Here is a 19,247-nt window from a genome sequence, read left to right as displayed (position 1 = left end):
CTTTCTGTTTGTTTCCTGCCTACTCCTCCCTTATCTCCTTTGTTCTTCGTCTGTTTCAGATATCTCCATGACCCCTTTTCGAGTCTGCTCAGTCTATCCTCAGTCTTTCTTTTTCATGGCTTTTGCCCCTAAATTGTTTTGGGCGAGTCAACTCTGAGAGCATTTGACCACAATATATTCTGATGAACTCTGTCAATTCAGTGGCAGGAGTTTGTTTAACTGGGCAAGGATACTACCAACGAGGGGGATGGCACTAATGACATAAGTCTTGTAATGAATACTTGATCCTTTTATGTTTCTCTTTGATCTCTTAATAGAAATAGACTCTTCTTGCCTGAGAGGAGGAAATTAAACTCAGAGGCTTTTCAAAATGAGAGTATTTTCTTATGGGGATTAGGTGCTGCATGTTCCCTACGGTGCTTACATAATATCTCAAGCTCATGACTGTTACTGGTGTCCCAGTGTTAGAACACTTCATTACTAAGGTCTTAGTGACAACTGGGTTTGGGTATCATTTTATAGCTCGTGAACTGCTGTGTGTATTTACATGAGGCAAGAATATTTCCAGGACCTGATCCATGTGTGGAAATTGAATGGTTTGGTGGAAACAATACTGGAATTTGAATCAGAACACCAACTTTAATGCTATATGGATTTTATCTCTTATTGTGTATTCTTTAGATCTATAGAGCCAACAGTTTAGATAAAAAAAAAGAACCATTAGCTAGGTATCTCACTATAAATTCATGATGTTTGTCTTAAATGGGGCCCTTGGGCCTCTCAAGGAATCCTACTTTTTTGCTTAGTCTACCAACTTTCCCCCCTCCCAGATACTTCAGCACTTCTGCCCACTTCCTTTACTGATGATCATGCTTCCTATTTCATAAGAAAATCAAAGCAATTGGAGAACTTTCTCATGATCCCATTACAGCATCTCTGGTACACTCTGCCTTCTTGGCAGTTCCTGCAGAATGACTGTCTGTGGTCCCAAGGCCAACTCCTCCACTGATGCCCTGGATCCCATCCACTTTCATCTACTTAAGGACATTGCTCCAGCCTTTCTCCCCTCTCTCTTATGCATCATAAATTGTTTCTTACCTGTTGGATCTTTATTAGCATACAACCTTGCTGTTATTTCTTCATCTCAGAGAGACAAATTGTAAAGTAACAAAAACCAGAAACCTTTCTATGGACTAATCTATCCCCTGAAGCTACCTCCAATTTCTCTTTACAGCTAAACTCAAATATATTCTCTTACACACTCTGTCTCTGTTTCTCTTCTCTGTCTTAAATCCATCCCAACCAGGTTTTTGTCCCCATCACTACAAGCTAATATTTTGGGGTACTGATGACCTTCATATTCTTAGCCAGAGATATTTTTCACTGTTTCAATATGTCCTCACAATTTTTATAGAGATTATTTACAAGGCAGCTTTAGAATTTATTGAATCTACAAAAGATTATTTTTCATAAACTTATTGCAAAATCTCATTGCTTTATATTGTAGTGAGCTTATCCTTAAAGTTCTAAAACGACAAATTTATTTTTACTAAGTCATATACCAGCCACAGGGAGATTGACAACATTTGTTCTACACAAAAAAGAAAGAGAAGAATTACTACTAAAGCAATATATCATAATCAAATTATGAAAATAACTGAAAACCTTTTCTTTTGTTTTTACAGTTTTACAATTTGTCATAAAACAGAAGTTGTCAAAAATACTTTAAATCCTGTATGGCAAGCATTCAAGATCTCAGTCAGAGCATTATGTAATGGTGATTATGACAGGTAAAATAAATGACGACTTTTCTGAGTGTTTTAAATATTTACTATAGACTTTGGATCTAATAATCAAAGCCAAATTTTTTGAAAATTATGGTGGCTTTTTTATCTATGTAAATGTTTATTTACCAGGCATAGATGATTTTTTCAGAAGTTTTTGAATAACTTCTTTTTTAATCCATGATGATTTGGGGAAGAGGGATAATTTGACTAAAGTTTGGTTAAACCAACTGATTTACCAAGACCAAAAATATACAAAGTGCTAAAAGTATATTAAATATTAGTTTGTTTTAACATATTATTCAAAAATTACTCTAGAATTTTCATTGCCTCAATGCTTTCATTTGGTGTTGTCTTTCTAGAGTGGAATAAGTAAATGTACAAGATACAAGACTATGGCTAGGTATATTATCAACTTTGATGCACTCTTGAAAATGGTATTTGGCATCACTGTTCTCGTGGTTGTTGAATCGTGAAAGTTCTGTAGATGTAAACAGGGAGATTAGGATGTTTTACAAATAGGAGGGTGAGGCCCTGAAGATGCACCCACAATATACCTAAAGATTTCTTAATGTCAACGTTTATTTTTTCTTTTCATATGAAACGGACTATGAGATTATAGTATAAAAGCCCTTACCCCCAAAGAAAAGCAAATAAATAGAAAGTAAAAATCCACTCTCTTTATTATTTTATTTATCTTGTGACTTGAATATTATAACAATGCAAATTTATTCTATTAACTGATATCATAGAAGGAAACTGTTGATTAGCTGCATGCCATTAAATTTACTTTAAAACTTAAGTTGACTGTCATTCTATTCATTTGGAAAGATCATAACTTTATTTAACTAAACTCATTCTTTGAGAAGGTGGTTCTTGTCTTGTGGCTTGTGAGTAGCATCACGTGGTTAACTTTGTAGAAATTCAAATTCTCAGGCCCCAGCTGAAACACACTGAACCAAGAGCTCTGGGCATGAAGTCCAACACTTCACGTTTTGAGAAGCCCTGTGTGTGATTGTGATCCATGCTGAGATGGATCTCTCTTCTAGAGAAGCAGCTGCATACGTTCCCATTGAGAAGCTATGTCAGATTACACATGCTGCCCCCACGTACTTGCCCTACTCCCTTAAAAGAATCAATAAGATTTGAAAAACCGATTTTAAGATATCAATCAAAATATAGCAATAAAATCAGCAAAATCAACTTCAAACTCTTTTGTAAAAACCTACAAGCATACATTTCATCTAAGAAAATCTGTAGCTTATTTTTTAATTCTCAGTGATGTTTTTTAATCTTACTCAGTAACTTTATGTGTATGTTTCCCCCATGGACAGAACAATCAAAGTAGAGGTGTATGACTGGGATCGAGATGGGAGGTAAGACAATGGCTTTTATTCTTGCTTTTGAAACAGTATGCTTGAAGAAGTATACTGAAATGAACACATTTTTAAATTTTATTCTTCAGATTGCAGATTTTGTCTTATTTTTCCAAATGTTACTGAGATGCTTACATGAAATTTTAAGAATTTGTGTGATTTTTCAACTTGGAGAATAAAATAGAGGTCTTTCTCATTTCTAGTAATGTAGTAGAGATTTTTAATTAGGACTTGATGATTTTTCATTGTACACCTTACAGATGTCTTGTATTATACCTTCATAGTACTGATTCTCAAATGTCTGGGTCTCATAATCTCTTTGACGATTCCTATAACCTTTTTATCCATGTCATCCATGGGAACCCGAATCGGGTACCTGAGTACCCTTCCCCCCTGAAAAAAGACACATACCTCATGAACAAAAAACAAACAAAACTCTAGAATTACGTCTGGTGATTGCCAACACAAATAGATGTTCAGAGCTTCAACATCATGGCATGTCACAGATGTTAAATACTAAAAGAGAGAGGACTCACTACTTTTTCTCTTTCTCCTTTATTTTTCCACTGTTTCCACTGTTTTGAGGTGTTTTTAAATGATGTTAAACCACGGAACCCAGAAATGCTCCCATCTCACCTTGTCCTATAGGGCTGCCTCTGCAGGTCATTCCTAAAGGGGCAGAATATACAGATGTCAGGGGAGAATGACAAGTGGAAAAGCAAAGGACACTTAATTTTGCGTGGCTGATGCCCTACAATGAACCCAAATTTCTCTGAAAAATGGAGTTGAAGTGTGAGGTTGAAGCTCAGGATGTAAGCAAGGCCTTTCTCACTGCATTTTATATAAGCCAGCGGCTTAGCCCGGAGCGCTGATACCTGAGCGCTCCTGGTAATATAGGAACAAGTTCACCTGAGAAGTCTGGGTGGTCCTGAGGGGACATCCCTTCTGCTACACAGATGGGAAAATGGCTAATTGGAGAGCCACACACAAGCATGTAGGTGACGTTTGGCCTGCATTCATTTGCACACATGGTCTGTTTTGTGCCCTGGAGTTTGGCCCAACTAGTCTTTTCTCCTTTTCACGGAGTGATAAGGGAGGATGGAGAGAGAGGCGAAGATACTATCCCACCCTTCAACTCTCACTAAGTAATTGATTTCTGTCTTCATGTGCTATCCCAAGCATGACTGTGCTGAAGCTTCCTAACACCATTTGGAGTTACTCTTAAAGACAGGCCATGTTATACCACAGATCTTTAGATTTCTGTCAGATTATTTATTTAATTAATTATTTATATAGGTTTCCTTTATGAGAATTCTACATGCATTCTTGAGAAATCTAAGTAGAAAACATGTTTTCTCATAGAAGAAGGCATTCCCATTGTACTTATGCTCCATGAAACTTTATTCATTGAGAAAATGAGTTTTGCACCTCAGAATAAATAGAAATAATGCCAGTCTGAATAAAGTAGGACTTTATGCCTTATGCCATGTACCCTGTTTTAAATTTTAATTGAGAGTGAGCAAAAGTGGTCACCTTTCCCTAGTTATTTTGGGATATTGGGGAAATGGTTTTGATCTGAACACTATGAAATGAAGGGTGTAAATTCAGATATCATTTGCACCCATGACCTTTAATCCTAATTTGCAGACATTGTAGATATTTTATTGTCCTGCGTTGAAAAGTGAGATATTATGACTCTTCAGTCTCCCGTCTACTTCTGAGTCACAAAAATTTTGAATAGTTTTGGAGATCAGAATTATCTTGGAATTTAATTATTATTTTTTCTTTTTTGATATGGGAATTCTGAGCACTCCGATCCAGGATATGATTTATTCAGTGTTTTTAATGTATCATACCCTGTAAGCATTTTTCATGTTATTCCTTTTGTAACTTTCACAATAAGAAATAGGCACTATATTAATACCATTTTACAGATAGAGAAATCAAGGCAAAGAAGTAAGGTGCCTAAGGTCACACAACTAACAAATGGTGGAGCCAGAACTTGAACCCTGGCAGTATGCTTCCAACAATTCACTCATGACTAATATGCTATATTTCCATAACATTATAATTGTAAACTGTGCCAATTAAATAAAAGCCTTCAACCTGGGCAATGGTCTTACTCTGGTTCTTTGGTAGCTGATAAAGTGGTAATTAAGAAGAATGGAAGGACTACTTAAGAAACCTTTTAACAAGAGTATGTCACTACCTAACATTTTGTGTTACCCAGAGAAGTGGAGGAAGCATTCCTAGGTAGCAAGTCTTATGTAATGGGAAGTTGGGTAGAAAGAAATGAGCATTATGGATTTTGAAAGAAGCCTGATGGCCATTGAAAGGACCAGTGAATTGTAGAAAAGAGGTGTCTTGGATTATGACAATAAGAGCGAGAGTGAGGACAAGAGCAAGAGAGAGTAGAAATAGATCGGGGGAATTATGAAATGTAGTTAAAAGAAGTGAAGGATTTTGGTCATTAGATTGGGGATTTTTTTTTTTTCAATATACAATGATTTACTTTTGAGACATGAATTTAGATGGAAAGGAAATATTTAGATGTTGAGATTTTATAAACTCTTGTCATTAGACCGTCACCTATTTGGGGGGAAGATTGGTGATGGTGCATCCTATGTTGATTTATTTTTAAATTTCACTTCAATATACCATCATTAACAGCATGCTCAAAAGCGATCTGAGGAGTTTAATACTGTCTGACGGTAAAAGCGGGCGAAGGTGGGAGGGGAAGGATTGTTAGGGGGAATTTTAAATATTCCTCAGAAATGAATTATATGATTAGCAGAATAATTGAGGGAACGTAATGTGATTTTATAATTGGTTTAATAATTTTTTAATGTTGGGGTAAAATGCTCTTTCTTAAACCTGGAATATAGGTCCATATTTTAACTTAAGAAATTTCAGTGCATAATTCTATATAATCCGTGTGTGCTAATTAGCTTTTTTGTTGTTGTTGTTAGCAAAATTATATTTGAGAATGACTTAAAAAGGCAAAATTAAAATCATGATTAAATAAGTTTTGATAAACCTTTTGCTAGATAATATAATTTATGAAATTTGAAAGGCACATTGGTCTCTAATAACAATGATGCGTAAATGCCATAAAATCCAGGTACTAGTTTTATAATGCAGTAATATTAGTTACTATGTGGATTGTTATACAAGTTGATATTCCAGTTTGTGGTTACATGTGTTTATAATAACATGGTTAGTATACTTTTTTACAATGTATTTTTTTCATAATAATTTTTTATTATGCTATGTTAGTCACCATACAGTACATCCCAAGTTTTTGGTGTAAAGTTCCATGATTCATTAGTTGCGTATAACACCCAGTGCACCATGCAATACGTGCCCTCCTTAATACCCATCACCAGCCTATCCCATTCCCCCACCCCCTCCCCTCTGAAGCCCTCAGTTTGTTTCCCAGAATCCATAGTCTCTTGTGGTTCATTCCCCCTTCTGTTTACCCCGCCTTCCTTCTTCCCTTTCTTCTACCAATCTTCCCACTTCTTATGTTCCATAAATGAGTGAAACCATTTTTATCTGACATGATTTCCCAGTGTAGATGTTCTTTCCTTAAATCAGAGTGAACATGATTTGACACTCATTATATTTCATGAGAAAATGTAATGATTAGCAGGCGCTGTTTCCTATTCTTTGTCTTCCTGTCATCTTTAGTATGTGTCATAAATCTTGTACATATATCAATTATTAAATTCTCTGTCTAGATTGAGAACTTTTGTTTCCTCTATTTAGAAAAGATTACTTACTCAGTGGATTCCCCCCACCTTTTTTTGACGGCTATACCAGCATTGTCCAGTATAAATATAATGCAAATCACATATGTGATTGAAAATTTTCTCGTAGCAATATTAAAAAACTAAAAATAAACCAGTGAAATTGATGTAATAATATATTTTATTTAATTTGGTATATGCAAAGTGTTATTTTGATATGGAATCAATATAAAGTTATTTTTTAAGATTTTATTTATTTATTTGAGAGAGAGAGACAGAGATAGAGAGAGAGAGAGCAAGAACAGGGAGGAGAGGGAGAAGCAGACTCCCCTCTGAGCATGGAGGCCAATGTGCCGCTTGATCCGGGGGATCATGACCTGAGTCGAGGGCAGACACTTAACTGACTGAGCCACCCAGGTGGACCCCATTATAAAATTATTAATCAGACATTGTACATTTTTTATACTAAGTCTTTGAAACCTGGTATGCACTTTATGCTTATGGTGTACTGCATTCAGCCTGGCTGTATTTCAGGTGCCCTGTTGCAACATCCGGTTGGCAGCTATGGTACTGGATTGCACCATGGGGCCCATGTAGAGTTTAGTTAAATCTATGCAATATGTATCATAACTAACCTTATAGCAGTTATTTGTTTTACTTTTAACTCAGTTTTATTTGTATTTCGTAAAAGTTTAGAGGTGTCCCCTTACAGAGTGGGGAAAAACTGGTCAGATACCTGTATTATTTTATGGATAAATTTGACCATAGGGAACCAATAAAGAAATATGATCTTTCAGTTTAGGGAGAACATTTCAGGCAAAAATTTAAGTGAACAATGCTTGACAGCGCTACTTGCTTACAATCACATTTTGTTGTACTAGCTAGGGTACTTCACATAACTGAGGTGATAATTATATTCACAGATTAGGAACTTGAGGAAATGGTGTGATCTTGGGTCAGAACTCTAAGGGTATGAACTTGAAATTCTGTAACAAACATGCATCTAAGAAGCATACAAAAACGTGGTCATGCTGTTGAGTAAGTAACCAGTTGACATTTAAGTGGGCATCCTGAGCTAATTTGGAACAGAAGAAATGTAGCTATTTGTCCTTTTTTATTTAAACACACTGGCAGTGGTCTGAGAATGCAGAGACATTGCTTGACCTTGGCATGAATCATCAGTGTAACTGTACCAATTTTCAACAAGTTAAACCACTTTACTAAAATCATCTCCATAATTCCCACCATTTCTTCAAGGGATGTGAAGAAAGACTATTTAAACCTCATTTTAACAATTGAAAAGCTGAAGTGCTGAGAAACTGACTTGTCTGGGTTACAAAGCAATCAGTGGTGGTATCTTTGAAAAGCTTCAATTGCTTGAAGTAGCTTCAGCTGACTTTGTAGCTTAATTTAAAATGCAGGGAGCATTAACAGAGCAGCTCTGCATTAAAACCATGTGGCTCTAATGTGGGACTGATTGTAAATGGGCCACCGAGTAGATCTCTGTCTCCCGGAACATGATTTGATGAAAAGCCTGAACTAGTGAACTGCCAATCATAAAATTTGGCTCTTGAAGTCTGCTGAGAAAGGAGAGTAAAAGTTTCCTTATTAGCACTCTGCATTGTATCGAATGTAGTCATTTTAAATAGTGAGTGACACTTCTTACAAGAAAGTGCAAACTTCATTTATTTGTGAAATGCCACATAAATGCTATCATTTTCTTGTATGTTACCTTTGAAGATATTTGATAAACACACTTGATGTTTTATTTCTGCAATTATGCATCATCATGGTGTGAAAGAACAGTGATTCTTGGTCCAATGCTTCACTCAGGAACTTACTAGTACGTTGTCTGCGACTTTCTTACTCATTTAGGAGGAGCACGTGCAAAACCTTTTATACTTGTCTCATTTATTTTAAATTTCCTCACTTATTCTTTTTTTTTTAAGATTTTACTTATTTATTTGACAGAGATAGAGACAGCCAGTGAGAGAGGGAATACAGGCAGGGGGAGTGGGAGAGGAAGAAGCAGGCTCATAGCGGAGGAGCCTGATGTGGGGCTCGATCCCAGAATGCCGGGATCACGCCCTGAGCCGAAGGCAGACGCTTAACTGCTGTGCCACCCAGGCGCCCCTCCTCACTTATTCTAATTAATCTTTCCCTAACAATTATCCTCTGTTTGCTCTTAACCCTGAATGTTTTAAATGTGTTCAGTAGACAAGATTCAGCCTCTTTTCTTGCTCTACTCCCTACCACTTCTTTGAGACTTTTAAAACGTGTTGCTAAATGGAATTTCATAATCTACATGTTATTTATTGACACACTACTTCCCCCCCCCACCTCCTACAAATTTAGGTAATTGTTTTTCTCATATGTAGTTTGTGGAGTTTTGTTTCTTTTCCCTTCTATCTACAATTCTTAACCCTCATTAAAGACTGATTTAATTATTTATATGCATTGACACCTCAAGTGGTAATGATATTTTTATTTTTGTATGTCTCTGTTCTTGTTCTCATAGAAACTTTATTAGTTAATTATGGAAGAAATTGTTACTGAGCATTTCTTATGTGCTAAACAGTTTGCCAGGCTAGTGAAAGTACACATCTCTGATCTTTATACAGCAATATTTTTATTATCTTTAATGCATTTTATATATCCTTCGACTTCTGTGTTAATTTTGGCCTGTTGGTTTTCTGTCCGGGCCCAATTTAAATGCTGTCAGTTCTCTGAAAGTTTTCCTTATACATCTAAATTCACTTAATCCCTCTCTTTTGTGTGTTGTGTTTACCATTTAGGAATGTTTATTAGCATATCTAGCATATTAGGAGTTAAGCTGAAATTTTGTTTCTGCCTTATCTTTCATATTAAATTGTAAACTCTCTGAGGCCAAGGACTTTGTTTTGTCTTATTATTTCTTACAATATAAGGTATAGTATTATATTATTAATGTACTTTAATGTATTAGCTTCTTGCTGTGTTATTTCAGTGTTACAGAAGAGAGAATTTGAAATGACTCTGTTGTCTTTCTGATGAACACACAGTCCTCCATCCATGCTGGTTATTTATCTTCTCATTTCCACCCGACTTGAAATTATGAAATTGTCTTGAGTAATATTACTGATTGTATTTCTCTAGTGAAACTTCAGGCAGTGAGAAATTCATTCAGCTGTCATTTTCTCTCTCTCTCTCTCTTTTTTTTTTTTTTTACCATTTGCAGATATCGTTGATTTTATATTCTCATATCTATGATCTTCTTATCGTATAGGTTAATTTTTCTGCTTTATTCCAAGTTCCAATACTGATGATTTTCACTGACTAAACTCAGAATTATCAAATTCAAATCAACAAATACACTTCACAGTGTAAATTTTAATTTATGATCACCTTACTATTGATTTCATTTACCACCATTAGAATGTAAACAGTCAAATTTGGAATGTAGATTAATTTCTAGTTTTATATAAGGTAATATTAGAGTCTTTAGGGCTCTTAGTGTTAACTCTTTATTTTACAAAGAAGAGACTGAGCCTATTTAATATGCCTAATTTGAATTAATAATCAATTTCTTCATTAACTCTGCCTTTCCTCTCATAGTTTTATTTTATCATGAGATTACCAGAAGTGATATTCAAAATGTTTATCAACCATCAAAATAGATGAGAGTTGTACAATTGAAATAGGGTTCTGGAAATACTTTTCTTTGCCAGGGTCAGCCTTTTCATTGTTGGATTACAGGGTAGCCTGGAGAGCCTTGGGGAAGGTCCTTGGAAACTGGGATAGTAGGAAGGCACACAAGAGACTGAACAATGGAGAGTAGACAATAGGTTTAGAGTAGACTCACTCAGAACAGTGGGTGAGTAGACAAATGTTTTTGTGTTTTTACAATGACTTTGATTTTACTGGATTTACACCTCTTGAATATCATCTCCAAGCATTACCATAATCCCAGGTTTGACTCTACTGGATTTACACCCCTGGAGTATTATCTCCAGGCGTTACCGTAACCCCACTTGTGCAGACTTGAAAGATCATAATTATATTGACCCCTCCCTTACTCTCAGCTACTATATCCAGTCAGTTGCCACCTCCAGCATCTCTAAGGAATAAATAATGAAAGCATGCCATTATTGTCACTGGTATGAATTCATGACTTTCCCAAAGTTAATTCTATATTTACAGTTTCCACAAGGTTAAAAGATGGAATAAATATGGATATTTATGAAAAGGGTATAAATGTTTGTTACTAGGCTAAAAGTGGTATTATGTATGTTGGCTGGACCTACAGAAACAATTGAGACACAGGAGGAATTTTAACAAACAGACTTTGCTTAAGTTCCTCCCTGTTTATCATACCAAATTCATATTATAATATAATAATCTATAGTGACAGTTCCCTTCCTGGAGCAGGTCCTCTGTCTAAATTCTCTTAGGCAATTAGGTGGAAGGTCAAAGGTTCTTCCTGAACTTTCTGTTTCTTAATAATCAGCCTAAAATAATCCACATGCTAAAGAGATGCATTTTGGGTTGGCAAAAGTTGCTCCCCTGTAGCATAGAAGAAGAACTCAAATTACCTGAAAATGTTACTTTTTAATTTGGTCTGTCGACATGATTTAGTATTAAAATCTATAACTCTCAGAACCCAATATTCTGCAGTAACTCAGGTAGAGACCTGCTAGGAAAGAAGGTTGTTTTTTCAAGGCCAACTAAGTTTTAACTTAGAATGAGAAAAGGAGAATGATAAATTGGAAAATAACCAATTGACCTTTTTATATGATTTGAAATAATGTATGTATAAGATTTAAATTTGCTGAAGATTTAATCAGAACTCATACCATTGACCAAAACATTTCCACATAAATGGAAAGAATAAAACACAAAGAAAAGAAAATAGGAGACTGTGAAATAATCTCTGAATTTGGAAGTCTTTCTAAATGTAGTAAGAGAACAAAAAGGGTCCTTTTTAAAAATAAGCTTTTTAAGTCAATACTAATGTAATATAGAGAAGTGCACAAATCACAAATACACAGCTCAGTGAATTTTCACAAATGAAATATACCAGGTATATTCAGCACCCACATCAAGTAACGGCTTTACCAGCACTGCAGAAGCCTTCCTCTTCCCTCTTCCATTCATTTTTGCCCCTCCTGCCGAGTAACCACTTTCCAGACTTTTATTAACATGGCTTAGTGTTGCTTCTTTTTCAGTTTTATATCAATGGAATTGGATAGTAGGTACTCTTTTTTGTCTGCCTTTCCTTAACATTAAGTTTGTGAAATTTGTTCATGTTACATGTGATTTGTTCATTCTACTACTGAGGGACATTTTTTTTTGAGTTATTATTATGATTAGTGCTTCATGAACATATCTGTGTATAACTTTTGGTTATACATGATGACATTCAATCCAGTTGATTATATACCTAGGAAAGCATCATACGGTGCTGTGTGAATGAGGTGGCAAAGTTAAACTGGCTCACAGATCGCCCATTTATTCCAAATTTCCAATTGATTATTATAGAAACCACATCTTAATTTTTTTCTCATTCATTTAGTTAATATATAGTACACTCTTGCCTTATTAGCTTTAGAGACAAAAACATCTAAATCATATGCAAATTCAATCTATTTTCCGTATGTAGGATTCTAGATTCTATATAAACATTGAGCAGTAACAAAAAGGATACTTAATTGTTCTTTACTCTCCAAAAAAATTAAGATACCATTGCTTTATGGCTGATAGTTTTGATTCAAGTTCCTGTTAACATCTTCCTGGGTCCTTAGTTTTTGTCCCTAAAATTAAAACATTTCTATTTCTATTATATTCAAAACATTCAAGAATAATTTCTTATAAAGATGGCTTTAGCCAAAGAACAGTCTCCTAATGAAAGGAAGCAGAGTTTTAAAAGGTGGATGCTTGTGTAGACAAGGTATTCAGTCATTCAATTCTGAAGCAACACATTATTTGTTTTTGTTACTTTTATTATCATCTCATGCCACCCTTCAGACTATTTCACAGTTTGTAATTTTAGTCTGAAAAAAAAATACAGCTTATTTATGTTATAACACACATGAGATATTTGTTGAGTTTTCCAAGAGAAAAACACAAAGGCTTACCTCTTTCCCCATTCGTGGTAATTGTTTTTAGCCACTAGATACTGGGTAAAATGTTGTCTTGATTAACATATTTGTGACTTCAGGTGGTTTTATCAATTGTATCCCAAAAGATTTTTGATTCATGTTCAACAGGATTTCCCCTTTTCTTATGTTGAAGAATATTTTGCACATCTCTATAATGATTTTAAGTGTCATCTCCATTCTGTGAAATAGAAAACCTTGACCTTTTCCTGTAATCAAGAATAAAATATATTTTTTTCACTTATTGCCAGAAACATTGTGGACCATTTGCAGCAGTGGGTGTGTCCATGAGAAGCACTTTTGGGGCCTTTTTCTTACTATAATACCTCTCCAGATACAGCTGCAGTAGGCTTGGAACATGGTCTAAACGTGAATTGTTTGAAAAAAACTCCCCAGGTCATGGTAATGCAGATTTGGGTTGAGAACAATTGTCAGAAACTTACTCTAGAACAGGAAAATAAAAAACCTTAGTTGATGAAACCATTATTTTTTTGGTTTTTTGAGATTAGGAAGTGAAGATCAATATAATTAAATTGAACAAATGTTTTTTGAGCATCTTTGAAGTTCAGTCTCTATACTAGTTATTGCTGGGTAATTAAAAGATGATTGACACACAGCTCATGGATTGAAGAAGGAAATGGTCTTGCAGAGTGTACAGTACAATCCCAGGAGCAACAGAGTATGCAGAGCATGTTTCTTGAGAAGGGTGTAATATGTTGTTAAATTTCAGAGAAAGGTAAGTTCTTACTTGAGTGGAAGTACCCAGATGTGCTCATGACAAACTATGATGGGTGATTCCCCTGAGAGTGGGAATTTTAAAAGAAGGGATTTTGTGAACCCAATAAGTGAAGTGTTTTGTTTCAGGCTTGTGGTTGTGAGAAGGTTATAATGTATTAGAGAGAATTAATAGGAAATACAGATACCTGAAGGCAGATCAAGACCATCTGACGGAAGGCCTCTGAGAGTCGAGATTATGTAGTGAATTCCATTGGACCTTTGGAGTCATTAAAAGATTTTGTTCCTGAATCATGAACCAAGGACATTTTAGCATGATTAGTGCTATGGGAAAATATCTGTAGGATGAATTGGAATCAGGGAGAGACAGAAGTGCAAAAATCAGCTTGAGGTTAAGGAAGCTATTGGAATAGTAATGAAACTGTGTTAAGTTGGTAGCAAGGGCAATAAAAAAAATAATAAAACCCTTGCCATGAAAAACAACTAAGTTACATTTTGAATATGCATGCTTTGCAGTTTACAGAGTGCTTTTTCACACACTTTCTCATTTGATCCTTATAAGAATTATATAGCATAAGCATTAATTACTTACTATCATCCTGATTTTGCTGATAAATGAATTGAGGTTAAGTTTCTTCTCCAGATTCTCTTCATGGTTTGTGCATTATTTTAGATAATGCTGCAGTAAACATCCAGGTGCATGTATCCTTTGAATTAATATTTTTGTATTCTTTGGGTAAATATCTCCTAGTGCAATTGCTGGATCATAGGGTAGTTCTATTCTTGACTTTCTGAGTAAAGTCCATACTGTTTTCCCAAGTGGCTGCACCAGTTGGCATGCCCACCAACATGCGAGAGGGTTCCCCTTTCTTTACATCCTTATCAACACCTGTTGTTTTTTGTGTTGTTGATTTTAGCCATTCTGACAGGTGCGAGGTAATATCTCATTGTAGTTTTGATTTGTATTTCCTTGATGATGAGTGATGTTGAGCATCTTTTCATGTGTCTGTTGGCCATCTTTATGTCTTCTTTGGAAAAACCTCTATTCATGTCTTCTGCCCATTTTTTTAACTGGATTATTCATTTTTGGGGTGTTGAGTTTTATAAAGTTCCTTATATATTTTGGATACTAACCCGTTATCAGATACGCCATTTGCAAATATCTTCTCCCATTCCATAGTTACCTTTTAGTTTTGTTGATTGTTTCCTTTGCTGTGTAGAAGCTCTTTATTTTGATGAAGCTTTTGTTTATTTTTGATGAGAGGCTCCCAAATATAAACCTAGTGGATGTTCTCAATCAGACAATACTACAACTCATGATGACCTCATGCCAGAGGAACAGAAACATTGCAGATCACATCAACCCAAGTCTGTTGTGTTTTCGTCTACAAAACCCAGCTGTATCTTCCTAACGGACACAGATGTTTTCAAGACCTGGCTAGATTTTACCCTGGTTCTCTTTATCTCCCCCAAGATTGCTTTTGTCATTCACTGTATTTCCTTTTCTTTTTTTCACACCCAATTCCCCTTTTTAAAGTTACATATCACAATGGAGAATGTGTATCAGGCTATTAGAAATAGGAGGTGAGTGAACTGTAGAGACGCTGGAGTATAAATCAAAGGCCTAAATTGGAGAATCTTCTAATTAAAAGATCTCTTTGACACAATAGAAGTATATGTGATTACTCACTGAGAGTTTTGGGGGAAAATTCTACAGAGCCGGCTATAAAAGTCTTCCAGTTAAATGAAACTTCTAATTGTGAGTGATGAAGACGTTCTGATAATAAAGATGCTGATCATTTATGCAAGAGTATTGATAGGCAATCATCACCCATTATTTTCTCTCTGATTCTAAACACCAAGACAATTTGAGATTTTGTGTAACCTATGTGTTTTGTATAGCTGTATCGTGTTTGTAAATCACCTGCTAGTATTCCAAATACACATAAAACTAAGCTTAGTGACAACTACGTCCTGGAAAAAATAGTTTATTAAAATTTAGCAAGTGAGAAGTTCACTACAGACATGAATTTGCCAAATACTTTTACTTTGTAACAATTTTAATATTTCATTGAAATTGGCTTGTCATAAAGAGAGAGCGAAAATGAATAAGAAAGAGACAATGTGGTGTGTACAATCTTTTTGTTATATAAATTGCACTTACAGAAGAGCTTGGTAATTCGATTTCAAGATCATTCATTGTAAGATTTTTAAATTTAATTTGATATCCCAAGCAATTTTACATATTTCCTCTCAATTCTAAAAAAAAAAAAAATCCCAGTAGGAAATATTATTATTGTTCTTTTCCCAGTTATTAAAATTAAGGTTCAAAATGTGGAAATGACCTGTCCATTTTACATGTCTATTAAGTAGTCATTGGTTTTCAAACCAAACTACTGCTTATTCCTCCAGTTATCTTTCGAGCACGGCTTTTATCTACCATCATCCTTTATAGTAAGAATGGAACATGGTACTCAGAATTCCAGATCTTTTCTTTGAAACATAAGTTCTTACCTTTAGCATTTGATGATGACTATTGTGGACATAACCTGAGAGAATTTAAAACAAGACAAAAATATATTGTAGCCATTTATTCATGTTGCTTTCAAATCATGTTTAGAAAGGAAAATTTTATAGTTGCTGATCTGGAGAAAAATTAAGGCAAATAGAATATTGTCACTCCCAATAACAATTTAGGTTTGGTAAATGTTCATATATATTTGAGTGCTTGGTGTTGTTTATATATTTTTTAAAAATTTTTGACCAAATGACTGACTGCTGTGGGTGAGAGCTGAGTTCCCTACATGGTGTTTTATGTCCAAAAATTTGATTTGCTGCTCCCCATCAAGCATTTCTACTCTAATTTTTATATTTAAGCTCTAATGTTCAGTTATGATATTCTTAGTTCCAGCCTGCTTGGGTATGTATTTTGGTACTCATAACTTCTTTTTTTTTTTTTAAGATTTTATTTATTTGATAGAGAGAGACAGCCAGTGAGAGAGGGAACACAGGCAGGGGGAGTGGGAGAGGAAGAAGCAGTTTCCTCGTGGAGAAGCCTGGTTTGGGGCTCGATCCCAGAACGCTGGGATCACGCCCTGAGCCGAAGGCAGACGCTTACCGACTGAGCCACCCAGGCGCCCCTGGTACTCATAACTTCTAACTTGCATCTGTGCCTACAAGTTGAAAAGGGGAAACTAAGCCTTAAAAATAGTTTTATTTGAAATATACAAGTATATTTGTATATTTGAATTATCTAAGTCATTGCCTCAATTATCCACTTTATTAGATATAGAATACACAACTTTCTTTTGCGTGTATATTTCATAGTACTTGGAATAATTTTTGCATTTTAGTTTAAACCAGATAATGTAGTTTACATTATGAGTTAAGTTACTGAAAATCAGCAGCATTTTCTCCAGTGGCATTGCACTGATTTGACACCCTCAAAGAATATCTGAGGATAAACTGTTCTTTTTCATTTTTCTCATCTGTTCTATGTGAATATTTAAACAGATTAAATGTAATTATTTGGCAGTGAGGTTCAGTTAAAGGAAATACTCAATAACTATTTTATGACTAGTAAATAAGGTCCTTAAAAAGAACCAGATAAATTTTTGGTATCACAATTTCTCTTATGATAAGTATTTATTATATAAAGTATCTAAGGGTGTCAAAATATGCAGTTTTGGATTTTCAGGTTGATTATATACATATAGTTGTAATACAAATGGTGTGTATTCATTTCAATTGTATTTACTATGCTAAGGGGTGTTGCAGAATTATTGACAACATTTTCCAGAAACCAAATTTTCCGAATATCCAGATTGACATATACATGAAAACATATGAAAATACATGAATATTCATAGTTATGCTACTTCAATTGTTTGGTTTACTAGTAGTATTCTACAATTATAACTCTAGAATAGAGATAAAATCTTATTAACATATTTTTTGCTTCAGTTTGTAATTTTGTACATAGATAAACAAACATACAAACAAGAAATTTCTGAAATGCCATTTTCCCCATCATTTATGTCTTAAGTGAATTCACAGTTGGAATGTTTATTTAGATTTATAGAAAAATAACCTTACATTTAAATCTTCACACATTCACATTGTCCATCTAATGACATTATTATTTAAGTGGTTCTTTAGTGTTATTTTTCCTAAAAGTATAGAATAAGATATTTAATATGTGGAAAAAGTCATTTATACATGTACTTTAGATTACATGCTAATACATTTGTATATTTTAGAGAATAGTTTAAACGAATAAGTCAATGGAATATATGTATTATAAACTTATATTTTAACCTCTAAAATTAATTTTAACATTTATGGAGATTAGGGCTGCATTTTTGGCCATTTTCTAAGATACTATTTTTCTTCCAAGAACCCAAAACAAATTTCTGGTGTTCTGTTCAGAACAGTTCAAATTAATCAGCTCAGCCTGTTTTGGGAAGTGAATAGGAAAATACATTTTATGGTTTTGTGGGGTGAAAAAAATTTTACTAGAAGGCCTACTGGTTTACCCAAAGTCAGTAGATCCCAAAAGTAAAAATTGTAAGGCAGACGTTATTTTTAACATGTTGCATAGATTATTTCTTTCATTTCCACTAGAAAATTCACAGATATTTATACTATATTTTAAGGGCAAAGTTTCTTCTATGCTTATTATTAAAAAGTAAGAGCTTCTATACATAAGTATTATCTTGTCTAAGCAACCCAAACCGGAATTCACTGAGTACCTTTAATTCCTTGATTAATGTCTTAGATTTGTATCTTTTAGGAACCCAGTGATTCTGAAATTTTGCTTCATAGTCTCCTGGAGTCTAGTTTGATTAAAAAATATATTAATTTATTCAAGCTTCTAACACACAAAAAAATACTTTCATGAGGTGGGTTATTCTATTTCCATATTTTAATGGAAGATACTCACATTTTTTTTATTAGAAGATATTTTATTTGAAGAAGATTGAATCTATTGATTCTATTGAAAGAAAATCTATTGAAAATTTTATTTGAAGATATTCAGATTTTTTAAAATATTTAATTTATTTATTTGACAGAGAGAGAGTGAGCATACAAGCAGGGGGAGCATCAGGCAGGGGGAGAGGGAGAACCAAGATCCCTACTGAGCAAAGAGCCTGATGCGGGGCTCGATCCCAGGACCCTGGAATCATGACCTGACCTGAAGGCGGATGCTTAAACGACGAAGCCACCCAGGCATCCCTATATTCACGTCATTAAAGCCATTATCATAAAATGAACATGCCTCAAGAACATAAAGAATTAGTAAAGCCTCTCAAAATACCTAAAAAATTTTCTTCTCCATAGATAGTGTAAGAAAATAATTTTCATTTCGAGAAGTGAAAAGGGTAATAATGTAGGAATTCAAAGAAAATCTTTTAAATATTGAATGGCAATAAGTAGTTATTATGTTTCTATTAATATAGAAATAAGCAC

The 19,247-nt window shown here is 34.4% G+C and overlaps 1 protein-coding gene across 1 annotated transcript in view; it reads left to right on the top strand.

Moving 5' to 3' along the window:
• CPNE8 (copine 8) overlaps positions 1-19,247 on the top strand; it is a 211,855-nt gene that overhangs the window by 117,013 nt on the left and 75,595 nt on the right. Inside the window, exons 9-10 of the mRNA XM_045776528.2 lie at positions 1,686-1,790; positions 3,119-3,160. Of these exons, the coding sequence (XP_045632484.1) occupies positions 1,686-1,790; positions 3,119-3,160 (147 nt within the window). The remainder of the gene's footprint in view (positions 1-1,685; positions 1,791-3,118; positions 3,161-19,247) is intronic.

This window comes from Ursus americanus, chromosome 25, assembly GCF_024610735.1.
Source record: "Ursus americanus isolate L20-20 chromosome 25, mUrsAme1.1.p, whole genome shotgun sequence".
In the NCBI taxonomy this organism is placed as follows: domain Eukaryota; kingdom Metazoa; phylum Chordata; class Mammalia; order Carnivora; family Ursidae; genus Ursus; species Ursus americanus.
Note: the sequence above shows the minus strand (reverse complement) of the source record. Positions and strands in the feature narration are given on the sequence as shown.